General features: G+C 38.5%; 1 protein-coding gene across 5 annotated transcripts; it reads right to left on the reverse strand.

Annotated features, from left to right (window-relative positions):
- Positions 1-570: 570 nt before the first annotated feature.
- lsm14aa (LSM14A mRNA processing body assembly factor a) lies at positions 571-12911 on the reverse strand. Of its 5 annotated transcripts, none has more exons than XM_017700032.2 (9): positions 12584-12911; positions 11390-11559; positions 11134-11272; positions 9272-9451; positions 8860-8943; positions 7451-7630; positions 6972-7134; positions 6233-6470; positions 571-5457 (listed from the first exon to the last, which is right to left on the reverse strand). In XM_017700032.2, exons 1-9 carry the CDS (start codon positions 12702-12704, stop codon positions 5437-5439), a joined length of 1296 nt encoding a protein of 431 aa, XP_017555521.1. In that variant the 5' UTR covers positions 12705-12911; the 3' UTR covers positions 571-5436. The 5 variants fall into 5 exon arrangements, with proteins under 5 accessions (XP_017555521.1, XP_017555520.1, XP_017555523.1 ...); XM_017700031.2 differs by having other exon boundaries at positions 571-5460; XM_017700034.2 differs by having other exon boundaries at positions 571-5460; positions 11402-11559; positions 12584-12910.
- Between the last annotated feature and the right edge of the window lie 2337 nt (positions 12912-15248).

Raw genomic sequence — 15248 nt, forward strand, 5'->3', positions numbered from 1 at the left:
TGAGGCTCTGTCAGAAAGTTGAAGCTGAAAAAGTGGAACTACAGCAGAATAAAAAGATAAGACACAATCAAAGCAGAAAAATAACTTCACCAAGGAATGTGTCAAAAGAAAGAAATGAGGGGTTGTGGAATGGCCCGATCAAAGGACGAACTGGCAGAGTAAATTGTGAAATGAAGAAAAGACAAAGAAACAAAAAAACTGTTTAAATAACCTGAAATCAAATAAAGGGAGTGCAAGTGAAACTGGACATTCTGCACAATGAGCTGCATTCAGATACAATGCAGGTGCACTTACCTTCATTGAAAAGCAATACAGACCAGTCAAAATCATAAATAAAAATCAGATGATTGCATGTCTGGAACCACAATCTGTTCATTTCAATTTTAGCTGATTCAGATCATGCACTTCTATTACACACTACATCAGTTTCTTCAAAAAAGCAAGAAAAACATTTTCCCCATAATCTGGGCCCTTTAAAAATCCCAATACCTACTTTCACATTAATTCAATGAAGACCATGCAAATTGTGAGTTACTCTAAAGAAGCTTAAATCAACATAAGAACAGATAATAAAGGACAACTGTTTATTTTTCTTATCTCAGAGTAAAAACCTCTTTACACTGAGGTACATTCCCCATGCTGGGGCTGAAAATGAACAAAAAAAATGTTACTGTAGATGTACATACAGAAAGAAATGCTAAGTTAAACCAACACAAAAAGAAACTGGTGGTACGCAATTACAGAACATTTCAGTAACAGTATTTGCCTCACAAGCATTGCCATACGTTCCGTCAAGATTTGGTGGCTTCTGACATTAAAAGCATGCTTCCTGGGTGTCCAACTGTGAACACGACTGAACGTCTGTATACATGTATTAAACACCTTTAAATTAAAAGTGCTGATCATGGATCAGCAAGACCTGATTCTACTTTCACATACTAGGAATATTATACAGACAGATGCTGTGTACCTGTAAGAAGGCTGGATTTTACTTTAGCTTCAAAATACATCCCTAAAGCAACTGAATAGGCAATGACTAATCTGACATATTTCAATTAAACAGTAAAGCTGCATCTCTTGAATTGTTTTATTAAAACATTGGATTTTGCCAGAAGTTTTAACAAACTGAACATTTCATTATAACCCTTACTTTTTAGGTAGTGTGCAAAACTTCATAAGCTAGCATCTATTGATAACAATGACGTTCCATGTTCTTAAGACTGTGAAAAAATCTGGAACAATATTCGATTATAAATGCTTACATCCAGAGAACTCCTTTATAAAGTCAGCCATGCTCAAAATGCAGTAAGCCTCTGAGAATAAAGTGGACAGAAACGAGTGCAGACGGACACTTCTAAACAATTTCCCACTAATCAAACCAAGTTTTGATCTACAAGCAGCTACTTGCACTTTAATATGCTATTTGCATTTTACAGCACCCAGGAATTGTCAGTTGGTCAATGAAGGTTGAAACAAGATGATGTCAAAATTATTGCTGTAGTGCTAACACCCATGACACAAGTACACCAAACTGATTTGTGGTTAATGGGAAGTTGGATGAAGAAAGACAGATACTGGGAAGCAAACATTGAGAACTTCAACATCTGGAAATGTCAAAATTCAGTTAGGGGCATTCTTAAAAATACTACACTCCGAAGTTTTCCTGTAGGACAAACTTCTACTTTCGAAACAGTAACTCATGAACATAAAAGGGCATAGACAAAATCTGTAGTAACAATTAAGGTGAATTAGACCTTGCATGAATGAAAAAGTTCAAAGATTTAAATACGCTTACATTCAAGTAAAACTGGACAGTGCTGCCCAATACATTTCCACTAATTTTACTCAAGCCGAATCCTTTCTCTCAGCAGACAAGTTTTACTTCTGAATATGTATTTTGCCCCCTCCCCTGCCAACATTCTCACTGTATTTTCACTTTAACTGTAAGCGTATATGGCTGAGTGTACTAAGAGTAGTGTTTGCCCTGGGTGTAGTGATTAGAGTGGAGGTGTGGTTTATCTTGGTTGTCTTGGGTTGTCCCCATACTGTGATGTTCACAAGCTTAAGGTAAACAGATGTTTGAAAATGGAAAACATTTCATAATACAGAGGGTAACAAATTATAACATCAGTTCATCTGGTTGCAGTGTCAGAATGATACATTTAAAATGTTTAAACCTGTTCATTAGGAACAATAAAGTCTTCATATGCAGTAGTAACCCACACAGTGAAACATCTCATCGGAAGTGGGGCTGTGAACAGATTGCACATAATGCACACCACAGGTGTAGACAGGAACTGACGTCGTGTTCATACCAAATCAGTTAAAAACAAACATTATGATATCCAGTCCAGTTTCACCAGGTAAGCATGCCAGTGAAACTAGACTCTGCAGGACATATACAATAGACGACTGATATTATAAAAGATACAGCAGCCACTCGTTGTTCCATACAGCGATACAGGCAATGCAAGAGGAATGCAATGACTAATTAAACAGCCTTCCGCAATGGCACAAATCTTCTACATACAGCCAACCTGTACATTACATTCACTTACCCACCACACTGCTAACCAGTATAGCTTCTGTGCAAAGACCCAGACCACTATAATACTCTCTTAAAATTGCTTCAGCAAATACTCTTGCAATGTATAAGGGATAAAGCGCCTCATCTATAGAAGCATATCGGTTTCAAAATTCAAATCAAAATGTAATATGCAAAATGGCAGGGCATCCCTAAGTTTAAATTCAAACTGTCCACTCACACATGCACGTTTGGGCTCAAAGTGGCCATTCAAATTCAATAATTCCATTTTCATTTGGTGCACTAATATAGACATTTAATTTACACAGAGATTTAAATGCTTTATGAGCAGTTTTATGTTTAAGGTTAGTTGTATTTCAAGAACTATATATTCATGCCTTATATGATTATGCAACAATGGTGTCAAAATGATAATTAAAATAAAATGTATCGTATATCTGTGATGGACTGGCGACCTGTCCAGGGTGTATCCTGCCTTTCGCCCGAAGACTGCTGGGATAGGCTCCAGCATCCCCCCGCAACCCTGACGGAGAAGCGGCTTAGAAAATGGATGGATGGATGGATGGATGGATGTATCGTATATGCATTTTCACTGTTTTTGAAACCGCATTATCAAAGAGAACAAGATAGAAAAATGTTAAAATTCTAATTTAAGTGGAAAACAGTGCCTCTTTGCTTTGTAATTACATATTCTCACAACATGGCCATCATTCTGTCAGTCATGAGGTGCTGTTTCCCATTTACATTTCAATTTTGACATCTTTCAAGCTTGATGTTCACTTTAATAATACAAATTAAAAAAACATTACTAGAGAGTGCAAGTGCATAAAAGATAAATTACATTTTAATAATCATTTTGACACCACTATTACATAATCTCAAACCATGAATATGCAGCTCTGGAAATACATTTTACTTTAAATAAATCTACTAGAAGAATAAAAAAAAATTCTGTAAATGACAACAATACTATTGCATCAAACAGCAAATATGAATTACTGAATTTTCATTTTGAGCCCAAACTTGCATGTATGAGTGGAAAATTGTAATTCAAATTTACGATTACACTGCTATTTTCATTTTAATTTTGATGCTGATATGCTTTCATACTTTTCATTAGGTACACTTACTTGAGGCCAGTGGTGTCATACCTTATAACCCCAGTAGTAGGCAGCAATGCAACTATTCTGGCACCACGAGTGAGCTGACTGACTAAAGCATATCTAGATTAAAGTCATATCAGCATATTCTCATCAGCACATGAAACCTGACTACATGCTAGGTTTACCTGTTTTTATATTTCATACTGTACATATATAGTTAAAATGGCCTATATAGAAGTTGTACAAGCAAGCACTTATAAATATAACTAAAGCCTAGCAAGTCTGTACACTGTACAAATCCAGGTTTTCAGACCAATTTCCAATGAATCACCATTAACATGGCGCTTTTTTTTGTGCAAGACCAGACTTAATTCATGTATGGGAATACAGATGATATACATACCACGCATAACTACCTTGCCAGTGACAATGGTTTCCAATAAACAGGCTTTGCTTAAAAGATTAAGTGTATGTACAATTAAAAACAACAGTGCTTTAATATCTCATTCTGGGTGCTAAGTAATCTTATTATGTATGTCACTTTAGCTTTAAACATTACTGTAGAAGATACATATATATATATATATAAATGTTTTGGAAGTTATAGTCATGTGCAAAAGTTTGTACAGCCCTGGTCAAATTACATGTTTTGTTGATTTTCTAAGTGCGAACACATCCTCTGCAGGGAACACACACATATGACACTTCCCTGCAAATGCTTTTATGTATTTTGACCAGGGTACCGAAACTATTGCATACAGTGGCAGGTATACAAAATACTCCACTAATACCTGTCCTGTTGTGGCCTGTTGTCAGAAACAAGTCACACATGGAGGAGGCCAAGGAAAACACTTGAACAATGAAGATACACTACCATCGGTCACCTAACATCTGAACAGTGGTGCCAGAAATGCATGGATTACAGCTTACAACTGACTGTATGACACAATTACAATGTAGGTGTACATAGTGAAACAGACACAAAATGAATGATGCCATATAAAAGGTATGGGCATTGGGACACCTAAAGGTAGAACATTTCAGGATTTGAGACTGCAGTTTTCTAGAGGGAATGCAGCTTAGCCCAAAAAATCAAGCTTAAATATAGTGAAACACACTCTGAGTTAACACAGTCATTCCTCTGTGTCCATATCCAACAGCTCACATTGATGAGAAACATTTGCATTGACTACAAACCTCACATACAAACGTTTAAGATAAACACAAAAATAAAAGCCATTTACTGAAAACCACCAATGCACACTAGTTGTTTGAACAGGTGAAGTGTAATCATACTGCCTACCTAACTCGGGTGAACAATGTAAGTAAGTAGAAAAATACAGTAAAAAGCTGTAACTGAGACCCAACCTGGCTGTTCTAATGCTAAGAGGGAAGTTATATTTAAAATAACAATAATAAAGCTATTTCAGTGATCAAGTACTCACAGTATGTGGGCATATGTACACTGTCACTTTATATCTAACAGATCATTAAATACAAATTTAGTAAACAAACAAAAGTCCCTCTGAAATACACACATACACAGAATTATCAATCTGGAAATATTCTGGTCAGACTAACATTTGAAAAAGCGGAAACATTTCCACCCTTTAAAAAGATATGGAAAAGAAATTGCATTTACATCCACTTATCAAGTGGTCTCTACCAGTGCTGGTGACAAATATACATCTAGTAATTTTTTTTTCTTCATTCCTGTAGTCAAAAGTAGTGACCGAAAATGTATACCCCATGAGTTAGATCTTCTTGTGGATCTGGCTCTCTCTTGCACTATGCAGCTACTTTGTTGTCCTTCTGGGAAAATTATAAAAAAGAAACACATTTTCAGGCTAGTAGTGGGCGACATGGCAAAAATACTATCTCAATTCTTCAAGACATTTTCACAACAGACAATATGCATCAGGATTTTTACTTTCTTCAGGATATTTTCTGAGATTTAAAAAGTTGCTACAGACAAAATAGAACCTGAAGTGACAACAACAATGATTTTTGCATCACTGAAATGTTACAAAAACATTTTTTTGAATTAGGTAAAGTTTCCATCAGCTCTGTACAAGAAAACTTATAAAAATATTTTCCAAACTTTTCATCAGTTCATTAGTTCACCTTCTGTCATGCTTTGTACTTACTGCCGGGCAAATGGCAAATCATGAATTAGTCCTGCAATTATTTTATGTATTTTCACATCACTTATTTGGCGAATGTTTTTCCCACTATGACTTATTGGCTAAAAATGTATCCATCATTTCATGCAAATGTAAAAATACGAATGCTAAATTCTGGAGATTTTATTCAACATATTTCATTGTCACCAAGTCTTTTTTTTTCAAAATACGCATAACGGGTGGATGGAAACTTGGCTTCCCTTTCACCTCCTAATAAATTAGTAAAGGGCAGTATGCTAAATACAGTGAATAATTCTGATATAACCTGCTGGTAGCATTATTATGTAGTTGAGTACTGTTAAACAAATCATGGCTGTGCAGTTGCAGAAAATAAGTAACAGTAAGATGCTATTTTTAGCTTATTAGTTTTGATTAAATCAAATGTAATGGTGCTGCATTACCCTGTATTCGAAATCAGAGAATTCCCTTCCTCCCTGGCCTCCTCTGAACCCTCCCCTGAAACCGCTGCCACCTGTATGTGAGGATCCAAATGATCCCCTGGACCCACGACCACGGTTGTTGCGGAATCCCATGGCCCCACGGCCCCGGAAACCTCCACGGTTTCTGCTGTGACGCAACGGGATCCCAAATGTCTCAGCATTCATCCGCCTCTCCTCTGCCCAGGTCTGCCTCCTCTCCCTGGAAAACATTAACATCCAGAAATATTTAAACAGAAGTAAGTAGACATTTATGCAATTTGGGCCTCAGATCTGTAGTGGCATTATGTGACCTCCTGCCCCTTCAATGCATCACTGAGTAAACCACATATACCTGCCTTTACTCCCCGCATACAGCTAACTAACTTGGACAGCACCCATTTACTCAAACTGTCAAATTAAGCACGCTGTTTGTATTCTGTACAATTTCAATGTAAATGGAGCGAGTCGGAATTCTCTCCATGGACAACATACAGACATACAAAAAGACTGGTACAAACTCTGCCACAATGAGACTGACTTTTCTGTTTATGCTACGAGCTACTAAAACTACAGGCTGAAGCGCATTCTCTGCAGCCTTCCTTCCCTAACTATTGACAAATGACGCAGCTCAATCCAACACTTTGCGATAGCACAGTGACAATGTAATTAACTCATAATTTACAAATATCAGGAAAAAAAAATGTGGAAAATGAATACCAACCTTGTGTCATCACAGGAGATGTTGTCAAAGAAGGACTTGGACTTATCATAGTAGCAGTTTGGGCCAAGAGGATCCTCCTCTTCAGCATTACCCTCACTGTTCTGAGTGTCAACCCCAGAATCACCTTTATCCTCCCCATTCACCGCCTTCTCTGTCTTCTCATCTTAATACACAGAAAAATGACCGAACAATTACAAAAATTTTCAACAGTGCAGAATATCACAGTATACCTATTATATCATGACATTAAAACACTAAGTGCAAACAAGTGCTCATAGCACATGCCTGCAATGCTTCGGTCAAATACCATCACAGCATAAAAAATAATTGAACCACAATAAATGGTTAAATAAATCTCGGTTTATCTGAAATGACACACAGTCTCATGATTTGTAAAGGCTGTTATCAAGAATAGGCTCAAGAGTACAGAGCCAAGACATCCAACATGAATTCAGTCTCTTTTTTTGCAGGATCTTTACCTTTCAGCTTAAGTTTGCTCTGGAATTCCTTGTCAATCTCCTCCTTGTTAAATTGAGCATTGGCACTCTCAAAGTCAAAGTCTTTCTCAAACTTCATTGGTCCATCTCTCCTCACAGGGAAACGCCCCCTCCCACGATGACCTCCTCCACGACCACGACGGGGAGCTGATGGGCCAGCAGCTGCAGGACAAAGAAAATGGAATTAAGATAACACATAAAAAGTCAACCAAAATTAAAGCCGACACAAAATGCCTACATAACACAAAAATGACTAACAAAGATACACATCTAAAACAATTTGATTTATAAAGATGTAATTTTAGTAACAAGGAAAATACAAAATAATAACAGTAGAAGCAAATACAAAAAGTTATTCTGTCAGATTTAGACATCAAAAATAAAAAAGCAACAAGAAATTATGAAAAAGATTTACTGGTTGTATCTACATGAGAATGCCATCAATTTGAAGAGAACATGCAGACAAACAGCTGATGAGGGAAAGCACTATGAGCAATCACTACTGCATGTAGACCAATTCAAGATTTCACAAAAAAAAGCATAAAATACAACAAAGCCCCTTTCACAAAGACACAAGTAACGGCCATAAGGAGCCTTAATGACAAAGGCCTAGCTTACTAGCCTGGCTAGGGCTACCAATGCTGCTACACAAAGTCTAAAAAACTAATACTTTTGGAAACTGTGATATACCACTAGCATACATATATAAGTCATGTAATCTTTTACCTCGCCTGGCACTTATGCACTGTGCACATCTGAATGCTGTAGGTGGTTACATGTTTCTGTGCATCCTCACTTTTCTTTTTACTCCCTCTAAGGCATGAGAACACAGGTAGCTAAAGCTAGTACTGTCAGAATACCAGTAACTTGAATTTACACTAGAATTATTCAAAAATTCTTGTTCATAGTTCACACAATTACCCAAGTATGAGATATTTTTTAAGCCAGGAAAATGTATATAGTTTTTGAGGATAAATTATGTAAGTCTATATAGTCGTTTATGCATTGTATCTTACCTGAAATACATTGTTTTTAAAAATCGTTCTAAAAAAAATAATGCTGGACTTTGAGATCTCAGCTTTGTTTAAATTCAATAGCATATCCATATTCATTTATTTTATCTAACATATCTAATAACTAAAAAAGGCGGTAGCAACTTAAGATAATATGGCCTCGAAAAAAACAGGCAAACTCATGTTGGACTTCCATTTTTAACTAAACTTCTCTCTGTGAAAGGGGCCAGAGCGCAACCAGCTGGACCATGAGTGTTGCATACAACGTGAAAAAAGACGGATCTATGAAGGTTTACATGAACATAGAAATTTGGCATGCAATTTTACAGTCTGACAATATGGCTGCATGAAAGTCCATTGTAGCAGACATTTAATAACCTGCTTGCCGCTTAGAGGCATCCTTGTTTTCACCTCTGGACTGATCAGACTCGGGTCGAGTGGCCACTTTTGGCGCTTCATTGCCTGAGAAAGTATAACCAATCCCTTAAATACTCCATCTTCACAAACCCTTTTCAAAGAAGCTGGGCACGTTTGAACACCATATCAATACCCATCAAAGAATGTTTGACCAGCTGATGAACTTATTATATTGACATATTTTTCTCTGTAAAGCATATTTCAGAATTCAGAAATATTTCTATAAAAGAAATTTCATAAGAAAAACTGGCTTATCTAGAAATGACCAATTTACCTCTGCCCTCGCTTGCTGATTGAAAGCTTGAGTAAACTACACTAGCCTTATTTCCTGTAGCATGCTTGTGTCCTGACCATAGCCTAGGCTGGTCCTCACCCCTCCTCTGCTCCAGGATGTCCAGTGGCTTCTGGTTACCAGATGTGGTTAGACGCACTGCGATTGGACTCCTCCGGCCCACCGAGGCAGGTGCAGCAGCACTCATAGATGGGGCTGGCGGTGCTGCTGGCTCCAGTGGCGGACTCTTCTGCAAGGATTCCAGGGGAGGACTGCTGCGAGCTGCAGACAAGAACAAGGGATTTAGATAGAAATAGGTACATATCTTAACTCTAAACTTTCACACAGGTAAGGTACTGCAGGCACCATAATGTGGAGAAACTGGAATTAGTTAAGAGGAAATTAGCTGTGTTTTTGTTCAGTGAAGAACTGCATGAACAAAAAGAAAAGGTAAACTCCTTTAACATAACATGAAGAGATCCTGTTATTGAACAACATCAATCATTCCAATCCATGAAAAAACAATCAATGCTTCTGAAACCATTTGAATTCCCAAGAAAAACACTACAAAACACTACACTACAATAAAAATAAAGAAATAATGAAAAGAAACAGCCAATGATCATCTCTGCCATCACTTGTACCATGTAAGTGTGCTCTTAAAAATGAAGGTACCAGAATGGGCTCTTTGGAGCAAAGCTATAAAAGTAAAATGGCTTTTGGTTCATTTGGGAAGCAATAAATAGACTTCAGTAAATGAGATGGTTGAGTCTGAAGAACTATCTAACAAAGAACTCTTGCAAGGGTTGCAGAGAACCATAATTTTTCAGAATGCAGAAAAACCTGAAAAATCATATTTTTTGTGTGTTGTTGAGCCAAACACTACAAACTACTTATGAGGTTTTTGTCAGATTTCAGCAGTGATTTTAAATAAAAAAGTGGCCATCACGTGAACAGACTTTCCTATAAGATGCACCTTAAACGATAATATCCAAAACACCAAATCAACAAAACAAAGCTTTTATAAAGCCTTATCTAAAATGATTTAAAATGCTTCTTACTTTAGATAGATAACCCTTATTATTTTTTAATTATTCTACCTTAATTGCAGCTACACCAGACAACTACACTGAACAGTCAAAGGTTTGCCAGTCTATGGTATATCTTTTTGTCAGCCTTTTGAGCACTAAACTCATGTAGTAAACATCAGTATCTAATAAATATGAGTAATACTAATCTGATAGTATTTACTGACCATGAATATGTAATGTATATAGAAGCATGACACAGTACCTTTCACATTGGCATACTGTCATTGCTTGTGCTGTTGTGGTTTGCCCTGTTAAATCACACTTATTGTTCTAGGAATTAGAGCTGGGTGTTATTTTCTATTAATAGTGCAAAGGGTATAAACAGCATACAATTTTATCACTGCATTACGATGATGCCTGTTGCCGGACTTGCCTCTGAATGCACTGACAAAAAATAATATAATAAATAATTACAATTTGTTACTTTTTTTTAGGTTGTAAATGCCACGCAGTAGTATGCTGATTAAAATTTCAGCTGTTTTAAAATATTATTGAAAACACTGAAGGGATGGGGAGTCAGTCAGGGACAGTGATTATTGCTGCAATCTCCATTACTTGATAGGCTTAAAACTCAAGATCAAGTTATCATAATATGAATTCTTCAAGTGGGAAAGGAACAAATGATTTTTTATACATATTTACTTTATACTCACCACATGAGACCACAACTTAATTTTGCACAAAATTTGGCTGCTAACAGCAGCAGAGGTTTTTCACATAGACCGAATAAACACTGCACTATCATACAAACAAAATGTCTTTATTCAAACAAGTCAACCCATTTAACACATTCTGTTGCTATAACCTCTCACCCAGGTCTGAGAAGATATCCTAACTAACATGATATCAGCTGATCATAATGGAGACACTTACCTCCAACAGCCCCAAATGGGGGTGAAACCAATGGGCTATTAGTAAACTGGCTATATGGGGACACTGGAGCCCGTTTGAACAGTCCATAAGAGTTTCCACACTGGAAGGATGTTGGTGCAGAAGAAGATCCCATAGAGGACTGAAAAACAAGCAGCAAAATATTACAAGCTATCTATCAAGTATTCAGACCTGGTTGCTTTAAATATCACACTTTACAAGTGTGCATTGGTCTTAAAATTCTGATCCAATTTCTTACTTTGTCCCCCACCTGAACAATAGCAGGGTCCTGAGGCAAAGTTGGTTTGGGAGGTTCACAAACCGTCAGGTCTTTAATATCACTGCCTCTGAAGATGATGTACTCATATGTCTCATCCCTGGGCAGTATAGGTCTGTCAGTGGGGCGATCCTCAGTTCCAAAGGAGCGCACTAAAAAGAAAATGTAGAACTCAAGAACCGAAGGAATATATCAAAAACTGCGATGTCACATCACCAGCTGGTGGAAAAAAATAATATGATCTGAACAAAAGCTTAAATACGGGAGCTTTCATATTTTAATACTAGACAAATAATAATAGCCACCTACACAGCCGACTGTCATGATTATGAGAGAACTAAAGTCAGAATAACAGTGTTGGCTAATGATTTCAGTTGGAATTAAGGTTTAGCTGACAGTAATGATCAGTTAGAAGCTACTGATGTAGCCAATTACAGTAAATTTGTCTTCTCACTCACTCTAATCAACTTAAGACACGCATATAGCCTTTAAACTCATTGACCTTTTTATTAACTAAGTACATTTAAACTCGTATCTACGCACGCCACTGCCACGTCAGACTGATACCTGCTCAGTGAGAGTGTCCTGTGGGGGTCCTGTCAGTTGATAAATGGGGCAGAGAAAAGCTAATAAAGTATACAGTAAAAGAGAGGCTACAATCTGTAAATGCAGAATTACAGAATGGACCCGAATGTAAGTGAACCTGGTAAAATAGACCATGGGTATAAATACGAGATACCTAGCTAACAAAGTGGCCAGTACATGGCCTCATCTTAACCCTCTAGGTTAGCTAACCTTACTGAGTCACCCAGCCAGCGCTATCTTAGCAAGCTAAAATTAGCCAAATAACTCTATTTGGCTAGCTAGCTGTTAGCCGTCCAGCAAACAACGTAAACAAACACAGCACGCTGCGCAGGCAGCGGTGACGTTAGCTAAGCTAAATTAGCAGCTAACATTAGCTCCACAGCCAAACACTGAGCTATCCATGTAGCCAACAGGCCTGCTCAGGTGTTGTGAACAAACGGCACTATTTTGAAACGAGCACGGTAACGCAAAACTAGCTAGCTAGCTAGCCTGCTAACGCTCGGATTTATTTCTGCACGTTAGTCACGCGTTGGAGCCGAACGAGCCTATCAGATGGGAGCGTGTTACAGGCTCCCTCACACAGGCTCTCACCTTTAGCCAGTGCGACGGTGGAGTTCTCGGTGTCGATGGTGTAGAGGATGCCCTCATAGCGGATCTCGGCCTTGGAGATCAGGCTGATTTTGCTCCCGATATACGGGGTTCCTCCGCTCATTCTGACTCAGACTTCGGCGAGATTTCAGTTCAAACTGATAGACTTCCGTCCGTGGTACCTACTGCAGTCCGCAGGTTTAGGTATAGGCAGAAATCGCTGTCGGTAGCGCTTCAGTTCATTTAATAACGTGATTTACAACACAGTCACTGCGAGCTGCTCCGCTTCACCAACACAACATGGCCGCCCCTATTTTCAGCAGCCCGTCACAGGGAAGTGACGTTACTACGGCAACCCGCCTCGCCAGTCCTCGAGACTCAGCGCAGGAGACCCGAGCCCTAACGGGGAGGGAACCGGGGGCGGGAATCTGGCGATCACTTTCTGCACCAACCTATTAAATCACATTTAGCATTGACCGACCGCAGATCAGAGCGAGCTGTCCGTCATTTTCTGTATTAGCCAATCTGAGGGTCAGTCTGCAGACCTGCTCTCAGCCTGACAGGGACCACCAGCCTGTTAACGCCGTCAGCGCCGCTCTGACACCGCAGGGCTTCTGTTGGTTTTATGAAGGAAAAACAGTGAAGCACGTGTTGCTGGACAACAAGAGTCACGCTGAATGTACATTAACGCTGTCAGACTAGTTATCAGGCAGTTTAATATGGAAGCTTTCAAAATAAAACCACGACGATAAAACAATGTCGAGTTCATTCACAGAACAAACACACAGGCTGCTGAAACTCAAGAAAGCCACACTGAAGACTATTAGAACCGTTAGGTTTAAAACCTGATGGTTTCGCTTCCTAACGGGATTTGGCTTGATGGTTGCCGTTAGAGACCATTAGGAAACGAACAACTGCGTGTGGAATCGGTCCCAGAACACCTGATTAAATGATCTGAATCCCTTACACTGTGATATCAACCCAGAGCACCACTAGCGACTGAAAAACACCAGGTATTAAATGGCCTCCTCTAGCTGAGTTATGGACGAAAAACGGGTTAAGTGATGATATCGTACAGCAGACGTTAGCCTGTAATCCAGATGTTGTGAGAAGGGGAAATTCTGCAGACCGGAGACCTGAAATGATCATAAGCACAAAACACTGAAGGCAAACAGTTTCCATCAGGAACCAAGTGGTCATAGAATAGCCTTTTTGTGAACAAGCAAAGTTTAGGTAGAAACAGTGTTATAAACTCAGAAAAAGACACATGCCGGTCAGAATGAGCATATTTCTCTATTGTGTTCATGTATTTATTTACCCACACAGTCAGGAAGAACACGCTCTGTCAGTTCACTAATGCTGTTGTGTGGGATGGTCAGTCAGTGTTTGCATGAGCGTCCTGCTTTACCTGCCAAAGAGGCCCGAGCATGTACATACAAGCAGGTACACCTGCACACATGAACCAAAGGGGACGACGGATTTCACACAGTGTAGTGGAGTAAAAATAAGGTGTGTGACTTTGAAATGTAGCGGAGTTAAAGTAAAAACATCGCCCAAAATAGAAATACTTCAGTAAAGACATGAAAAAACTAAAGTACAAACTAATTAAGTAACTATATAATATATGACACAACAGTTATAATACTGTAATACTGATCTGAAATAAGGACTTAGGTGATATTTAAGGCAACTTCAAACGCTCTTCCCACTTCCGCGTGCCTGAACAGTATGTGACGCCCTTTTTGCACTTTCCTTCAAACCATTGGCTGATGGGCAAACTGAGAGATTCACACTTGTGATTGGCCAATCTAGGTTTTGATTGACAGTCATGACTGGCCGATGTAAGAAATGATTGCCAGTGTCCCCGCCCATTCGTCACGCCCACTGGTTCTCCGGGCTGCAGTCACACACGCTTGGGATGTTGGCAGCAGAAGAGAAGTAGAGATCATGGCACGTACGCGTGGAGTTTGATCTTTAAGTTCAGACTCTCCTAAGTGATTTTATTGAAGCTGAACGTTTCAATGTTATACTGGGTTACAATCTATTGAGTTTGTAAAACACTGAGTCGTTTCTGAATGTTCGAATCGGCTTCTTAACTTTCTTGGGCGAAAGTTGCCCATGCAAATTCTGGCTCTTTAGGGACAGAGGGTGTTTTTTTCGCCTAAGCCCTAGATCTGTACGTGTATTTGTAACCGTGTGGAAGGATCAGTTACGCACGACCTCCTCTGGCTTATTGCTTTCATAAAACGGCTACAACATAATACGGTATAAAGGAAAAAAGAAAAAGGAAAAAATATAAATAAAACTATCACATTAAATAAAATTAAGCTGTGCTGATACAGATCATTAAAGAACCCGGCTTGTGAATAGCTGAGTTCATCTCTCCTTTCTTTGTACCAAACGCTACAATATAATAATAAAAAAACATACAGATGTTTAATAATTTAAAGCATTTATGAAACATAAACAGCAGAGATATATAGAGTATGTATATTTAGATGGACTGCATATCATTACATGCTGTAACAGTCTATTAAAAAATAACAGTTTATGCTCATGATTTTGTAACAAGAGTACATGATGTCTGTTTAAGGGAAAAATCGGCAACACAAACCAACATTGTCATTATACTCCCACACAGCAGTGGCCAGGGGCTCAGGATCCTCAT

Source organism: Pygocentrus nattereri, chromosome 11, assembly GCF_015220715.1.
Source record: "Pygocentrus nattereri isolate fPygNat1 chromosome 11, fPygNat1.pri, whole genome shotgun sequence".
NCBI lineage: Eukaryota > Metazoa > Chordata > Actinopteri > Characiformes > Serrasalmidae > Pygocentrus > Pygocentrus nattereri.

Coding starts and splice junctions, on each gene's coding strand:
- lsm14aa (XM_017700031.2), bottom strand. CDS start 12,704: ATGAGCGGAGGAACCCCGTATATCGGGAGCAAAATCAGCCTGATCTCC. Junction 11,273..11,389: donor TTGTTCAGGTGGGGGACAAA/GTAAGAAATTGG, acceptor CTTGTTTTTCAG/TCCTCTATGGGATCTTCTTC. Junction 5,461..6,232: donor TCTCTGATTTCGAATACAGG/GTAATGCAGCAC, acceptor TAATTTTCCCAG/AAGGACAACAAAGTAGCTGC.